The sequence below is a fragment of the Lampetra planeri genome, chromosome 48 (genome assembly GCF_965212315.1).
Source record: "Lampetra planeri chromosome 48, kcLamPlan1.2.h2, whole genome shotgun sequence".
Classification (NCBI taxonomy): Eukaryota; Metazoa; Chordata; class Hyperoartia; order Petromyzontiformes; family Petromyzontidae; genus Lampetra; species Lampetra planeri.
In genome coordinates, this window is record NC_136154.1 from 3,674,893 (window position 1) to 3,692,754 (window position 17,862).

Consider the following 17,862-nt stretch of genomic DNA (forward strand, 5'->3'; position numbering starts at 1 on the left):
CTGACTATTGTAGTATCTAATAACTCTTAAGTATTATCTACTGACTTTAGTAGTATCTACTTACTGTAGTAGTATCTACTGACTCTATAGTAGTAGCTACTGACTCTATAGTAGTATCTACTGACTCTACAGTAGTATATATTGACTATAATAGTATCTACTCACTATAGCTGTATCTACTGCAGCTATAGTCGTATATACTGACTGTAGTAATATGTACTGACCGTAGTAGTACATACCGACAATAGTAATAACTACTGATTCTCTAACAGTATCTCCTGACTCTACAGTAGTATTTACTAACTCTATAGTAGTGTAGTGACAGTATGCCATCTGGTGGCCATTGGGGATAACTACGGGTATGGGTGCGTTACAGAATTACACATTTGCAGGCGACCAAAAGGGGGGCGTAACTGGGCCAAGGGTCAAGGAGGAGATCGAACTGCAAGCTCCTGGAACCCGCGAGAGAGTTCCAAAAGAGGGGAATGGCCAAGGGCGACAGCGCTGGACGACAACGCGCTGGCGGCGTTCCGGCCCATCCCGGGTGAGTAACGACACACGGCAGAACTGATTCTTCGGCCGTTGCCGATCATTGCTACAACTCGGCGGGCTCTCATGAAATTGTCTTTTCCGAGACCAAGGTTCTCTGCAAGCCTCCTGGCTACCATCAAAGGTTTGTACACGAAGCCATACAAATATACAAACACAGACATAATTTCAACCGTGATGATGGGTACAAACTCAGTAATCACTGGAAAGATGTTATTAACCACGCAAAAAAGACTTAATTACACTTTTTGGACCATCTTATCTGACAGGCACTATTTTAATTTACTTCACCGAGTGTTAACATCCCCAGTTATGTTTAACAGTACTCTCTTCATTTTTCAGCCTGCATTGGTATAAACATGGGCATTTTCGTTCCTTTGTTCTATCATGTGTATCAGACCTCCCCTCCCCCCTCTCTGCCCATTGTGTTAGCGTGCACAGCAGCCGCGCCCAAGCCGTCGCCAAATGTTTTGTTGGCTCCCTCCCCCTCCCACCCCCCTCCCTCCCGATACGTTCCATTCATTGGCTACCACATTCTGATGAACTCCCCCCCCCCTCTCCTCCCCCCCTTCAACTTGCTTATAAGGGATTACATCTTGAATCATTGCTTCACTTGATGCAGCTAATCTGGCTGTGACGGTCCCACCTGATGACGGAGACTTGTGTTGCCTCCGAAACGTCGTGAATTTTATTTTTATTTTTGTTTTGTTTTATTTTACTTTCATTACTTTTAATGTTTTACCTACGTGACTTTACCGAAAAAACCTGAGAATATTACACACACATATCAAGTCACACACACGCATTGACTTACACACACACATCGAGTGACACGTACACATGTATGGACTTATACACACATGTGGACTGACACACACTAACACATGGACGTACACACACACATTGACTGACACACATAGACACACAAACGCACATTGACTTACACACTGACATGGAGCCATGCACACACTTGGACTGACACACACACACAAACACTTCGACGTACACACACACATCTGGCGTTGTCCGTTCGAAAAAGCCAGACACACACATGGACTTAAACACAAGCATGGACCTACACGTACACACATATGGACTCAAACACACACACATCGACTCACACGCACACATGGACGTGAATAGCAATCCGCGATGATGGCACAGCTATCAGCATCGCAGTAGTGCGTATCAGTAAATTGCGGGACGTGAGCAATAGAAACAATAGAAATGCATAGTAGAAATAATCAGAAATAAGTGTACATAAAATAGCAGCAGTACGCACAGGTAAGTTGAGAAGCAGGCTACAGCATAGATTATAGACTGCCAGTACGCCGACGCAATGACATAAACATTGGTGCAGTGGAGATAAAAAGCTGGCAATACAGGCAGCAGCTGAAAAAGCAGGATACAGTCGACATGAAAGGCTGGCAGTACACTTAGTGAGGTAAAAAAGCAGGCAACAGATTATAGACTGGCATACACTCATAATGGGCAAAAGCAAAATTAACAGTGTAGATAGAGTGGCAGTGCACTGACGTTAATGAATCAGCAGGCAGCAGTCCACAGCACAGACGGGCAGTACACCGTCGCAGCGTCATAAAAACGCACCAAAAACAGGAAATATTGAGCAACCTAAGAATTAAAATGTAGTTTTCTACACACAAACATTATTATTGTAATATTAGGCAACGCATTAGTTTGATAATAGTAAGCAATGAAGCAGAGTTGTTCTCTGCACACAAACATAATGTTTGTATTATTTGAAAACGTATTTGTTTAAGAATAGTAAACAATAAACCTGAATTGTTAGCGAAAGATTCAATAAAATTGTACTTTAAATTGGCGTGGTGACGCCTAGTCCCGTGCAGAGCCCGCGGCCTCGCCTAGATTGGCAAGCCGGAGGAGGTGAGACATTTCCAGGCTGCGTGGTGGGCCGCTACCACCCCTCCCCACCATCCCCCTGCCCGAGCCATAATAATACTATGTAAGCACTTAAATAATATTAATGTCTCAGGACTTTATAGTAGTAACTGCATGCATCGTTTTTGGGGGGGGGGGGGGGGCGAAGAGGACATGAGCCTGTGAAGAAAAATCCGCAGCGTTATGTGTATATTTATTGCATGTTAAACGCATAAAATAAAATGTCCCCCGTGAGGTCGACCGAACGTGCATCACTTGGCAGGGTCCGCCCCCCCCCCCCCAGGCAATTGTCGTCAGTTGGTACGGTCGATGTCGCGCAATAAGTAAATAATTAAAATAAGAATGCCAGTAATTCGTTAATTAAACGACATTATAGTTTATGAACGTGAAAACGGAATAGCCTATTCCCACCGCGGGGCTTAGGGCGTGCCGGCTGGCACCACCATCCGAGAGCCAAATCCCCCGCAAGCGCGCGTACGCAGACAGACAGACAAAGAATGACATTTATAGGTCAGATGGAAATGCACAGAGACTCAGACACTCATACATTTCCAGAGACCCACAGAGACCCAGATACTCATATAGACAAACCATAGAGACCCACAGAGACCCAGAGCCTCATATAGAACCGCAGAGAACCACAGAGACTCATCCACTCGTATAGATCCAAAGACCCAGAGAGACCCAGAGACTCATATAGAACCACAGAGCCCCACAGAGACACATATACTCATATAGAACCATAGAGTTCCTAAGAGATCCAGAGACTCATATAGAACCATGGAGACCCACAGAGACCCAGATATCATATAGAACCATAGAGACCCACAGAGACCCACATACTGAGGCGAGGTAGTTAACATTTCGTCAGGGTAAGGATTGGAATCCACGACCTCCTGTGCACCAGGAGAGGTAGTTAACATCTCCTTGCCGGCACGTAGCCACCCTTGCCTGAGCCACGGAGTTGTCGGGGCCCGAATAGGAGACCGGCCCGAGGTCGCAGGCCGAGGTGACGGCAGCTATGCCTCCGGGAGCCTCGACACGGAGACGGAAGTCCATTGAGTAGGGCAGCGGCTGGGAGCAGCTCACAAACGGCACGGAGGGAAGAGCGGAGTCCGCTGATGATGATGATGGAGGGAGGAGATGGGGAGGAGATGGAGCAGATGGAAGGGAGAGTGGAGATGGCGGTGGGATGTGGAGGAGATGGGCAGGGGAGGAAGGAGATGGGGAGGCGAGGGAGGAGATGGGGAGGGGAGGGAGGAGATTGGGAGGAGAGGGAGGAGATGGGGAGGGGGGAGATGGGGAGGGGAGGGAAGATTGGAGGAAGAGAGAGACGTGTTAACACAGAGCTCCTGATTTCACCTCTACAACGTTTTTATTTCCACTCTTGTTATTTTCGCGTTTTTTACGGAGAGTTTATCTCCCATCAGTGAGTTCTTTGCGTTGAGTTGTAAGTTCAACTGCCGGGCAATAGATGGCAGTGGTGGTAGCATCTACATCTGCAAAACGTGAAAAACCAGTGGCATCTACATCTGCAGAACATGAAGAAGCAGTGGCATGATAATAGGATTTTTACCCTTTTATCTGCCAAAAAAACTGACACCTTTTTACAAGGGATCATGTTTGCATTAACCACAATACCTGTGGTCAAATGCAGGTATTGTGGTTGTGCAAACATGATAGATGCTCTATCCACTGCTGGCCTAGAATCTTGTGCCCTGCCCACTCCGTTCTGACACTTGGGCTACGACCACTTTTAAGCCTTCGAGGCTTACCCCCTTTTTCTCTCCGCCTGATGACGACCGCTTGTGTTGCGATCGAAACGTCGTAGTTTTTTGTTATTTTCTTTGAACCTATCTATGTGACTTCACTGAAAGACCCCAAAGAATATCTTCACCAATTTCTTCGATGTTTTCTGGGAGGAGAAGCCATGGGGAAATAAAAACGTCTCTTTAATAATATAGCCCAATATTGGGATATAGGGAAGATACACGTGCAAAAAAATGTGTCAGTTATATGCCTGGGGAAGTACCCAAAGCATTGACCAGGACATTTCTGAGTATAGAGCAACAGTAGAAAATTGGGGATAATCCTGGCCTACCACAGGAATATTTGGAAGCCATGGGGTGTCTAAAGGGACTGCAGAAAGATAAGGCAAATGGGGCCTTTATATACTCTTTGTTTAAATACACCATTAATACGGACTCTCACTCAACACTTTTTTCTCATTAGGGAAGCAGAATTTTAGGCACAAGGCTATGGAGGAGCTGTTTGATTATAATTGGGTCGTTGTATCAAGCAATAATCAAAGAGCCTCAATAGGCGCTCAATATTATAATAATCTCTTCTCCCCCAGAGTGTATATCTGCACAGGCCCAAGAGGACATCCAGAAGGACCTGCCTCCTTTGGGCGAAGAAAAGAGAGACAGCTTCTTGAAGGAGAGGCCGAGCAGAGAGACCAAGACATGGCAGTGACTGCTCTGGCTAGGAACACATCCCCAGGGATGGACAGACTGACAGGAGAATTGTATCAAAATTTTGGCACTCCCTGCAGGAAGACGATGAAGTTGTTCTAGAGGAAGCAGTGGAGACTAGCAGTCTTGGAGGACAGTCGTGCTTACATTTTCCGGCCCTTTAGATCGCCAGTTTCCCATTGTTTGTGACGGAGTTCAACAAGCCCCTCTGCCATAACTTTGCTGTCTACATTCCCTTATTTTTTTAAAATAAAAATCGTCAGGGAGAAATTAAGTTTAAAATTCAGCAAGATGTTGCATGGGAGCTTAGAGAGCGAGTCGAGGCTTTTACAATGTACACACTACTGTTTTAATTTCACCACAGAATAAACATTATGGTGAAGATCACCATTTTACAAAACGAAACGTCATCTTAGCCTCCTAAAAATCTGGCGTCCGGTCTCAGTGTTGTGCATTATCGTGAAGGCTGTGTCTGCAAGGCTTAAACGGGTGTTGGCTCAGCTTATTGGAAATGACCTGGCATACACTGTTCCAGGGAGGACCATTCACGATTGGATTTGAGATCTGATCACTGTGTCTGAACATTGGGACTTTCTAATCTCACATTACTCTCCCTTGTTTGAGAGAAATATTTTGACATGATTGACCATGGTTATTTTCTGGGCCCTCGAAAAGCTTCTGGATTTGTAGCTAACTTCATACAATGAATCGATTTGCTTTATAACATTGCCCAGTGTCTAGTCACAGTTAATGGTGCACGAACTGCTCCTCTGGATTTCAGAAGAGGTTTCGGCAACGGCCGACCTATGTCATGGGCAGCTCTACACCCTCATTGTGGAACCTTCTTAACAATTTCTTCAACAAAAGCTCGCTGGCTTCACTTTGAAGGAGCCCAGTATAATGTGCATACGGATTCAACTGTCCACCTTTCGCTTGCAAGCCGTGCAAAGGTTTCAGTACACAGCCCCATCACCTGTTTGTGTTCCACAGCATCCTTTTTTATAAGTCACCTGGTGGGAGGGCTGAACTGCAGCAAGCGGCTCTTCTATATTTCCATTACAGGTATCCCGCTAATGCAGATTCCCCATTTGTACAGAAGTGTCCTACAGTCCTAGGCTCTCTTCGTCACTAACCGAACGAATGAACCCCCAGCCAGCATCAGACATCGCTCTCGAAGCACTTTTAGGGAATCATGACACGGGACTAACCCTCTCTTGTGGGCTTAGCCATAGAGAAGCGTCAAAGTCGATGCATTTCACCAGGGTAGGTGATCTGGCTGTAATTACGGGACTGCATTAAATAAGAATCGCCACAAAACTTATGAACAAGGTGCGCAAGGCTCAGCTCAAAAGGAGTGGGAGCACGCCTGCCCTGGGTGTTGGTGACGTGTCAGCACCTGGTAGTCGAGTGTCTCCAGAGATATCTGTTGAGTCGGCAATTAAAGTACCCACTTTCTCTTCTCGCAGAGCGGCCGTACTGAGGTCGCGCGAAGGCCACGCTTGGAGGGACTCGATGCCCTGAAGCAATTGTGTAACCCTTTCACTGGGAGCTGTTCTCACCCATCATCTAAAAGCCAGGGTGGCCTCAAGTGGAGCACTGCCCATGGTACGTTGACCACAGATAATTTTCTGGCACACTTCACGGGACACCGAGCCAGAATGTTTATTCCGTGGTGAAGTTGAAACGCTAGCCCGTCGGCGTGTACATTGTAAAAGCCTCGACTCACTTTTTTAAGCTCCCACGCAACATCTTGCCAAATGTTTTACTTCACTTCTCCTCCAACATTTTTTTATTTTGGATATAAAGAGAATGCCGACACCAAAGATATGGCAGAGGGGACTTGGTGAACTCCATCTTAAACAATGGGAAACTGGCGATCTAAAGGGCTGGAAAATGGGCAATTGAAGGAAACGGCTTTTACAGTAGCCACTGTCGCAACTTCAAGGGCCTGGTTTCTGCCCGAATTTTACTGGAATTTCGCCACGCTCAGTTTATGGGGGTAGGTGGGGGGTGGTCGTGTGATCGTGTTAATCACTGTCATCAGGTTCACAATAGGCCGTGTCGGAGACTGAGCCAGCAACGGCTCACGGCCTGGTCTCTGTTGGTGAGTTCATAATGGCCACATTGTTATCACCGCTGTGTAGAAGTGATCTCACCTGGTGGCGTGTAGCGAGGGTTGAGAACCGTGGGTAGGCAGAATCTCACCGCTCCGTCCGGCTCCACCGCCAACTCGCTCACAAACTCCACCCGCAGCTCCGCCCCCTCGCCTGCCCCCAGGTTGCCCAGCATGCACTGGAACACGTCGCCCTGGTCCTCGGAGAGCAGGAAGGCCGTGTGGCCTGAGCTCATTGCATCATCGTACTCCTCCTTGGCCTGGGGACACGATGGCACCCCGTGGGAGACACAGTGGCACTCAATCATCCACTCACTCAGCCACCCACTAACTCACTCAACCACTCACTAAAGCATTCACGAGCACACTCACCTACCCACTCACTCACTCACAAACTCACCCACTCACACACACTCATTCACGTATTCATCCACTCACCCACCCACACAATAGCCCACTCACCCACGCACTCACTCACTTGTTTACTCATTCAACCACTCACTCACCCACCATCCCACTCACTCACCCACCCAATCAACCACCTAGCATGCACTAGATTACGTCCTCCCACTCTTCGGAGAGCAGGAAGGCCGTGTGGCTGGAGCACAGCACATTGTCGTACTCCTTGGCCTGAGGACTAGATGGCATTCACTCACTCACCGGGTCATCCATTAACTCATCGACCCACCCACTCACTCATTCACTCCCCCACTCACTCGCTCACTCACTCACCAGCCAACCCACCCACCCACTAACTCATCCACTCACTAGCCCATTCAGTCACCTACCCACTTACTCGCTCATCCACTAACTCACTCCTCCATTAATTCAACCACTCACCTACTCACTCATTCATCCACTCACCCAATCATTGATCCACTCACCCACTCATTCATCCACTCACTCATTCATCCACTCACCCACTCATTCATCCACTCACGCACTCACTAGCCCACTATGCCACTCATTGAACCACTCACTCACCCACCCATTTACCCACATACTCACTTGTTTATCTAGCAACCTACTTACGTGTTTACTAATTTAACCACTCACTCACAAACCCACTCGTTTACTCATTCAACCACACACGCACGAGCCCACAAACACAACCACTCACCCACACACTCACTCATTCAAGCACTCACTTACACACCTACTCACTAGCCCACTACCAAAACTATTCACCCATTCACACACTCACTTATTCAACCACTAATTCATCCACTCACTCACCCACTAACACAGCTTCTCACGCATCCACTCACCCACCTGTTCACTCATTTAACCACTCCTTCATCACCTGAATCACCAGCTCGCTCAAAACCACTCGTTCATCCACTCACTTAGCCACTCACTCATTCAACCACTCACCCACCTACTCACCGTCATCCACCCACTCGTTTCCTAATTCAACCACTTACCCACTCACCCACTCATCCACCCACCCATTCACCCACCCAAAGGCAAAGACAAAGATCCTCTGTCTACCCTTAACATACTTGTAGGGCAATTTATGTTAGCGAGCACCTATGATGGCCGGCACGGCACACGAGGGGGTGGGTGGCCAACACCACGCCCGGCCGCCTTTGTCTCCTTAGCAGCGATGCTCACACATCACACCAGGTACTCACTTGAGGCTGAGTCGACCTTGGAGAGGCCCAGGACTGGTTCAGATAATCGTCAGTGGTGTTGGCCGTGAGTGGGAATTGAACCCGGGTCGCCAGGTTCGGAGCACAGCGTAGCGATAACTGCTACACTACCCATTCACCACCCACCTTCTCCTTTTCCTTGATGATGGCATCGATGTGGCGCCCGTTGAGACTGGCACTGAATGCGTGCACCGCCGAATCTTCGTCCAGCGGGAAGAGAAAGGAGGCCTCCACGGGGAAAGCCTCAGCGTTGAGGTAGCTGAGCGTGGCGCGCACGGAGGCCACGAAGCCCTGCACGCTCACCTCCACCGATATGGCCTTCAGTGGCACCGCTGTTGAGGAAAGGTCAGGTGAGGTGAGGAGCGGTCAGGTGAGGTGAGGAGGAGTCAGGTGAGTTGGTTAGGTGAGGTGAAGTCGGGTGAGGTGAGGAAAGGTCAGGTGAGTTCAGGTGAGGAGGTCAGGTCAGGAGAGGTCAGGTGAGGTCGGGTGAAGTACGGTGAGGTATGGTGAGGTCAGATGAGGTGAGGTCAGGTGATGTTATGTGAGTTCAGGTGAGTTAGGGTGAGGTGAGGTCAAGTGATTTGATGTGAGGTTCTGGCAACAACTCATGCCCACTTAGTCACTGGCCCCACCCACTACGACATAGCCACGCCCACTCAGCCGCGAGCCTGACCCATTGCTCCTCACACACGAACACACAACAAAAACATCCATAATATAGTTTTTTAGGTTAAATCACGTAAATATAAATGTGTTGTTAAACCTGCCACCACCCGACACAGCCAATTAGTAAGGTTTGTCACGTAAAGAGAGCATTCCAATTCGTTACTGGTGTAGTGCCGTAGATGGGCCGCACTTACCGGCAGTGGTAGACGTGGCTCATCTGCAGGCGGTACCTCGTACCGCCAGGGGAGGGGCTGCAGTGCCAGCCCAAGAGGGGAGGGGCTGCTGGGGGCTCAGGATCCCAGACAGCTAAGCCCCTCGGTGCCCCCAAAGGAGGGGGGGGGGCTGCGGGGGTTCTGGGATTCCACGCAACCCCACCCCTCGATGGGCAAGGGTCATAAAAGGGCACCTCCCCAAACGATCGGGACCAGTCACAGCCGAAGAACCAAGACCAGCCAGCTTAGGACCCTGGACCCCCTCGCCCCGCTGTCCTTGTAGGGGCCGGGACGCTGTGCGGGTCAGTGGTGGGACTCTGGGACTTCCGGTCTGATGCCCTTGTAAGGGCGAGGTCCGAGGAAGCCAGAGGTCTAGACCCGCACCTTGGCTGGGTCGGGTCATGTAGCCTCCCCTAGGGTAATCATAGCCGGAGGACCCGAGAGCGTAGCCAGTGTCAGGCACGCTAGAAGTATGCTGTGTCCCTAGGCTGTATCAGGACTGGTGGCTTGGTGTGTTGTGTGGGGGTTGCTGGCCCCCGAGATCCCTCCCTCGACAAGGCTAACGGCCGGGCTAACATCGTCACTCGCCCCCCCGCTGCTATGCGAACCGCTGCTGAGTTCCTCACTCATGGGGTGGGAGCCGTCGCTCGAGGATTCCCCTCCACCGCGGGTCCGCGTAGTAGGCATGGTTAATTACGTACGCGCACACCCACACACAGCTCTGCACGCGATACCCACTCTTGCGCCGCGCTCGCCGCTCACGTTATGATCGCGCACCTGGGGTACGCTGATTACGCACGCCGCGAGTTTACGCATACACAGTACCACACGCGTTCACACTTATAACACGAGATCACACGAGGCCACGATCAGCTATTAATGATTTATTGTCTGCTACGTGGGACTGGTTGTTGAGTCAGTATGAATCGACGAGGCTGCCTACTCTACTAACCCGGAACCTATTCCCTATTTATCGTTCACGAAACACTTTTACCTCCTTACTCACGGTTTGAGGCACTCGACGTTCCGTGGGTTTTCCTCGCTGCTTGCCTCGACACGTCGCACGGACGTCCGGAGGGCAGAGCTGGGGCAGTCCTGGACGTTGGCTTCTCGGAGCAAGAGAGCGATTTCCCCTTTGCGCTCCCCATTTATCCTCCCTACCTCAAAGGGAATGCGACTCTGGACAATAGGCTCGCGACCCTCTCGCATGCGCACCGCCGTTCCGGGCGCTTTTGATATGCTACTTAATGCTCAACCTGCGCGGCGCAAATTCCAATCAATCCGCTTTTGATATGCTAATTAATGCTCAACCTGCGCGGCGCAAATTCCAATCAATCCCTTTCTCACGCAGGCCCCCCCCCCCCCATTATCGCAGTTTATGCGGCGGCGTCCGTCACAAAGGTGCGCCGTGACCCCGCTCTCCCGATTACTCATACTAACAGCCTTATCCTTTAACTCCCCTAACAATGGTGCCTGCGTGATGATGCTCCTCCATCACAATGCTTATTCCCTCTGCCTGCCCCGTCGATACTTGCGTGTGTGGGGTGTGTGAGATGCGTTTCCCCCGCGGTGGCCGAGTGGCCCCTCGCTGCGACCTTGCAACCTTAGGGCCGGTCGCAGCGCCACGGTGCAAAGTAGCGTCGGGGGAGGTCGTCCAATTCCCTGGTCGCCGGAAACCGTGAAAGTTTAATCCCGATAAGGGCTTCTCGGATAAAAACCGGTCGGCCAGGTGACCTCCCCACGGAGCTCTATGGGGGGGGGGGGAATGCGTGCGGGTGTGTTCGTGCGAGGTGAGGTGAGGGGGACGCGGGGTCGGCTCCGTCGCTTGGTGGTGGCGAGGTCTTAGATGGGGCGCCTGCTGAACGGCTTCGTGGCGGCGGCATGACATAGCCCCCCGAGGTGCTGGTCCCCGTCCCGGGTTGACTGGAGCACCTTGCTTGAGCCGCGCCCACGAGGAATCGCTGCGGGGTCCGGGGGGTCCGTCCAGCCCTCGTGGCTGGTCTCGGGGTGGGTGCTCCGTCCTCTGCAGCTCCTGCGGCGGCCTCCTCCTCCACTCCAGCGGCTCTCCCTGTACCTCGGTACCTGCGGGCTGGGGTACAAACTCACAAGCGGAGGGGTTTAGGGGCCGTCGTCCGCGCCGTCCCCTGGCGGGGTCGGGGCGTCTCGGGGGCCCGGCGGGGCCCATGTTGGGTGCGAGGCCCCCCAACACGAGGGGTGCGGGTACTCCGGGATTACGGGGCCTTCGAGTGACGGGGTTCTCTCTCGCCGGGGCCGCTTTCCACGGTTTTAAGCGGCGGACGTTGACCACCGTCTCTTGATCCCTCTCCCCGCCATAAATTAGTACCGTCCAGGGGGAGATCTGTCGCACCACGGTCCAGGGTCCCCGCCAGTAGGTCGTCAGTTTCCCCACCTGCCCGGCCCCGACGCGAGGGGTGTGTAGCCACACCTTAGCGCCTGTCAGGAATAAGGGGGGTTCCATGCGGGGTCGGGTGCCCTGTTCCTGCCGCCGATGCGCGGCTTCCCCTTGCGGGTATGCTCGGCCTCGGGCTTCTCGCAGGGTCTCCAACAGGTGTTCCACGGGGTGGCTTCCCTCCTCCGGCTGGGGGGAAGGGACGCCGAATAGCAGATCTGCGGGTAAACGAGACTCACGGCCGAACATCATTAAAAACGGGGTTTGTCCCGTCGACGTGTGTACGGTGGTGGCGTAGGCGAAAAGGGCGTAGGGGAGGTGTTCGTCCCAATCCCGTTGATTTGCGGCCGCCATACGTTTGAGTTTCCCCGCTAGGGTCTGATTCATGCGCTCCACCATACCGTTCGCTTGGGGGTGGTACGCTGTGGTTCGGTCCTTCTGGATTCCGAACTCTCGGCACAGTGCCTGGAACAACTCGGCCTCGAACTCGCTACCCTGGTCGGTGAGGACTCGTTCTGGGATACCGTGCTTAAGTACGTAGTGTTCCACGAATGCCCGGGCCACCACCAAGGCCGTTTAATCAGGGATGGCCACTGCCACGGGGTAGCGGGTGAAATACTCTACTGCGACTAGGATATATCGGTTGCCTCGATGGGATCGCGGGAATGGCCCCTGTAGGTCAATCCCGACCAGCTGATTCGTGCGGCTGACGCGGAACGGCCTTAGGGGTACCTGGTATCGTGCCGGTTTCGGCCCGCACTGCTGACAGGCGCGGCAGCCCTGTACCCAGGCCGCCACGTCTTGTGCCAATTTGGGCCAGAGATACTGGCGACGCAGGGTCTCTCGAGTGCGTCGTTCCCCATCGTGGCCCCCGAGTGGGTGGTCATGCACCAGCCGAAGCAGCTGGGGTCGCACCTGGGCAGGAACACAGATGCACCCCGGCTGGCCGGCCTAACTCCCGTACCACTCCGTTCTGCACACACAACCGGGCATACAAACCGCTCCAGGGTCCTGGTAGGGCGCTCTTTTCCTCCCGCAGTGCCGCCTCCACTGCCGCCAGATCGGGATCTCGCTGCTGGGTCTGTCTCAGCTGCACGTCGTTCAGGCCCGGGAAGGCGCAGCCGACGTCCTCCTGGATCCGTCCGATCGGGTCCCGAGCCGCGGGTCCCGCGCTTGCCGTGCGGTCGACGGGATCCTCGGTGCCACCTGTGAGGGCCTCTGTGGCGCACACTGCACTCTCTCTCGCTGGGGGGGGGTCAGTGGCCGCGGCCGCTCGGGGGTCCGTTGCCTGCCGGCAGCGTCCCCCCGTGAAGCACGGGCAGGCCTCCTCCACCCTTGTCTCGGCGTCCACCGTGGGTCGCCTCGACAAGGCGTCCGCGTTTGCATGCGTCCGGCCAGCCCGATACTCGATTTGCAGGTTGTACTCCTGCAACTGCGCCAACCACCGGGCCATCTGCCCCCGCGGCTCCTTGAATGTAAGAAGGAACTGCAGAGCATAATGGTCAGTGCGTACGCGACATTTCCTGCCGTACAAATATGGCCGGAACTGCTTACATGCGAAAATCACGGCGTACAACTCCTGGCGGGTCACGCAATAGTTAAGCTCGGCCCCACTCAAGGTCCGGCTGGCGTACGCGATGACTCGTTCCGTCCCATCCTGTACCTGTGACAACACCGCGCCCAGCCCGCTGCTGCAGGCGTCGGTGTCCAAAATAAAATCGGTGGTAAAATCGGGGAAAGCGAGGGTGGGGGCGTGGGTGAGGTGGTCTTTGAGAGTGGTGAAGGCCGTCTGGCAGGCCCCCGTCCACTGGTAGGGGTGCTTAGGCGAGGTGAGTTGGGTGAGGGGGCGTGCAATCTCGCTGAATCCCTTTACAAATCGACGATAATAGGTGGCGAGCCCCAAAAATGATCTGATCTCCGTCAGATTCCTTGGCCGTGGCCACTCCACTACGGCGCGTACCTTCTCCGGATCGGTGTGCACGCCTGCCTCGCTGACGCGATGCCCGAGGTACCCCACCTCGCGTTGTGCGATGTAACACTTACGTGGCTTGAGCTTGAGATGAGCCGCTCGCAGTCGCTGGAACACCTCTCGTAGCCTGGACCAATGCTCAGACAAAGATCTACTGAACACTATCACATCGTCCAAGTAAATCAGGCACTGTTCCCACTGCAAGCCCCGCATCACCAACTCCATCAGCCGCTGGAACGTCGCAGGCGCATTGGTGAGTCCAAACGGGAGTACTCGAAACTCGAATAGTCCCATCGGGGTGGTGAATGCGGTTTTCGGCCGATCCTCCTCCGCCATCTCCACCTGCCAGTACCCGGACGCGAGATCGAGGGTGGAAAAATATCGCGCTCCGGCGAGGCTGTCGAAGGTGTCATCGATGCGGGGTATGGGGAAGGCATCGCCGAGCGTGACTGCATTTAGTTTACGGTAATCGACGCAGAACCGGGTTGACCCATCCGTTTTCGTTACTAGTACCACTGGGGCTGACCAGGGGCTCGCCGAGGGCTGAATTATGTTATCGCGAAGCATGTCCCCAACTGCCTCTTTGATTTGGGCGCGTTCGGGGGCGCCCACTCGGTACGCAGGGAGTTTGATGGGTCGGGCTGCACCGGTGTCAATTTGGTGCTTAACAAGATCGGTCCGACCCACGTCCGAGTCGTGCTCACTGAATACGTCGGCATACTCCCGCAGTAACTCGCGCAGCCGATCGCCCTCTCCCTTAGGTAAATCCGCCCATGGTACATGTAACGCGTCGAGCAGGGGAACGACCTCGGCTCGGGGAGTCGGGCCGACTCGCCAGGCCAGGTCCTGGTCACCCTCAAGACGCCCGGGGTCCTCAGCCCAGAGTGCGAACACCGAGTCGTTAGAGTGGCGTGCGTGCAGGGGGTGTACGGTGGCTATCGGGGTGCGCCGCCGCAGTATCGCTGGGGTACTGTGGGGGTTAAACATCCGCATAAACAATCGGTCCCCATCTGCGTTTACCAACGTGGCGGATCCCACTATCCCATACCGTTTTGCCAACTCCGGGTGAGGAGTTAGCATTACCTCTCCTGATGGTCGGAGTGCGGGGTCGGTGGGGGATGTTGCCACCGGCACCAGCATCTCGGTGAGCGGGCCGATGGTGACTGCCGTCGCCAGGATAGCGACCACCGGTGCAAAGCGGGGGCGCGTTGGTTCTCGTCCCAGGAACGGTATCCGCTCGCCGTTGCTCTCCATGGTGGCGCATCGCTGGCGGGGTTGCACGTTGAGTCCCAGCCGTTCTAAGAGGTCGGTACCTGCGATACACTCGTGACACAACGCACTCGACACGTAGAACTCCTGGGTGCACACCTGACTGCCTATGCGGACCTCTAGGGTGGCTCTCCCCAGCAGCCCCATTCCGGCTCCGCTCGCCGTGTGCAGCGCGCGGTCCGGTGCCTGCAGGTGACGCACGTCGACCCCGATCGCGCTGCAGTGCGCTGCGCTCACGAGCGAGGCTACCGCCCCCGTGTCCAGCAGAATTCGGGTACGCACTCCGTTTACCTCCCCTTCCACCAGCGACGTGGCCCCCGTGATCCCCGCCACCAGCTCCCGCAGCCAGTCACCAGGAGTCACCGTTTCCGTGGGCGTTGTTGCTGGAACCTGTGTGGAGATCACTCGCTCGCCATTATTCTCATTATCGTCTATTTGTATCGGGACCGCGTCGATTGCACCCCTAGTTGGTCCGCTTTCTAGGGGGCGTTGGAGTTTAACCCCCGCATCTGCCTAGCTCGGGTGATTTCAGGACAATCTCTCACTAAATGCCCTCGGCGATCGCACATATAACATGCCCGAGGAGGGGGGGCGGCTCCGTAGTGGGCCCCCTGCCCACTCCCTCCCCCCCCATTACGCCGCTGTCCACCCTCCGCCTCTAGTCGGGCCACCCTTCCAGATAACCCCCCTACCGTGGCGCGTAGGTCCCCCATTTCGGATCGGATGGTCTCAACGGAGGATTGCAGTTTGGTCATATTCTCACCTACATGGGTTATCTTACCGCCCATTTGGTCTACCCGGCCAGCAATATCTCCCATGCCGGTCTGTAACCCGGCTACCCACCCTGGGGTGGTCTCGCTGGGTCTCTGGGGCTCCCTTGCCCGTCCCCTTACTGCGATGGCGATCTCTTCCTCCTCGTCCCCTCCCTCGAGGCTGCGCGCGCTCACCTGAGAGTTTCTCGCATTTGCGCGCGCGCTCGACGAGGGTGTTAAAGGAGAGGCGTGCACCGTCTACATTTGGCTGCCACCACGGGGTGCGTGCCAAATATCGTTGGATTTTACCGGCGGCGAGGCCCTCAATTATTTTGGCCTCGTACTCTGGGTACGCGAGCTGGGTCAACATGCGTACATCCTCGGCGTAATCTCGTAGATCTTCGCCGGGTTGGCGGCGGCGTGCCTCTAAGGCCGTCTGCGCATCCTCCTCGTCATAGGCGCCGAAGCGTCGTTCGAGTTCGCACATTAATTTTTCCCACTGATTTTGTGCGCTTGCGGGCAAAGCTTCCACAAAGTCAGCTGCCCGCCCATCTAAATGTAGCTCTAACTGCTGCAACGCCTCCTCATCTGACCACCCATTAACTTTTTTAGCCCCTCTGATGCTGCGGGCAAACGATTTCCATGATGGAATTCCTTTGCCCGTAAATGTGCATTTGATTTTAATCTGGGTTGGGGGGCCTCTTTCCCTTGGGGGTGCGGGGGATCGTCCCGCTTCTGACACCAATGTGTGGGGGTTGCTGGCCCCCGAGATCCCTCCCTCGACAAGGCTAACGGCCGGGCTAACATCGTCACTCGCCCCCCCGCTGCTATGCGAACCGCTGCTGAGTTCCTCACTCATGGGGTGGGAGCCGTCGCTCGAGGATTCCCCTCCACCGCGGGTCCGCGTAGTAGGCATGGTTAATTACGTACGCGCACACCCACACACAGCTCTGCACGCGATACCCACTCTTGCGCCGCGCTCGCCGCTCACGTTATGATCGCGCACCTGGGGTACGCTGATTACGCACGCCGCGAGCTTACGCATACACAGTACCACACGCGTTCACACTTATAACACGAGATCACACGAGGCCACGATCAGCTATTAATGATTTATTGTCTGCTACGTGGGACTGGTTGTTGAGTCAGTATGAATCGACGAGGCTGCCTACTCTACTAACCCGGAACCTATTCCCTATTTATCGTTCACGAAACACTTTTACCTCCTTACTCACGGTTTGAGGCACTCGACGTTCCGTGGGTTTTCCTCGCTGCTTGCCTCGACACGTCGCACGGACGTCCGGAGGGCAGAGCTGGGGCAGTCCTGGACGTTGGCTTCTCGGAGCAAGAGAGCGATTTCCCCTTTGCGCTCCCCATTTATCCTCCCTACCTCAAAGGGAATGCGACTCTGGACAATAGGCTCGCGACCCTCTCGCATGCGCACCGCCGTTCCGGGCGCTTTTGATATGCTACTTAATGCTCAACCTGCGCGGCGCAAATTCCAATCAATCCGCTTTTGATATGCTAATTAATGCTCAACCTGCGCGGCGCAAATTCCAATCAATCCCTTTCTCACGCAGGCCCCCCCCCCCCATTATCGCAGTTTATGCGGCGGCGTCCGTCACAAAGGTGCGCCGTGGGAATTTGTGCACGGCTCCCCGCGTGACCCCGCTCTCCCGATTACTCATACTAACAGCCTTATCCTTTAACTCCCCTAACAATGGTGCCTGCGTGATGATGCTCCTCCATCACAATGCTTATTCCCTCTGCCTGCCCCGTCGATACTTGCGTGTGTGGGGTGTGTGAGATGCGTTTCCCCCGCGGTGGCCGAGTGGCCCCTCGCTGCGACCTTGCAACCTTAGGGCCGGTCGCAGCG

At 54.2% G+C, this 17,862-nt stretch overlaps 1 protein-coding gene across 1 annotated transcript in view; it reads right to left on the reverse strand.

The window, feature by feature from the left end:
* LOC144733718 (von Willebrand factor A domain-containing protein 5A-like) overlaps nt 1-17,862 on the reverse strand; it is a 76,858-nt gene that overhangs the window by 35,276 nt on the left and 23,720 nt on the right. The window contains exons 3-5 of the mRNA XM_078615744.1: nt 8,835-9,040; nt 7,099-7,316; nt 3,421-3,598 (exon numbers count right to left, since the gene is read on the reverse strand). Coding sequence (XP_078471870.1) covers nt 3,421-3,598; nt 7,099-7,316; nt 8,835-9,040 — 602 coding nt within the window. The remainder of the gene's footprint in view (nt 1-3,420; nt 3,599-7,098; nt 7,317-8,834; nt 9,041-17,862) is intronic.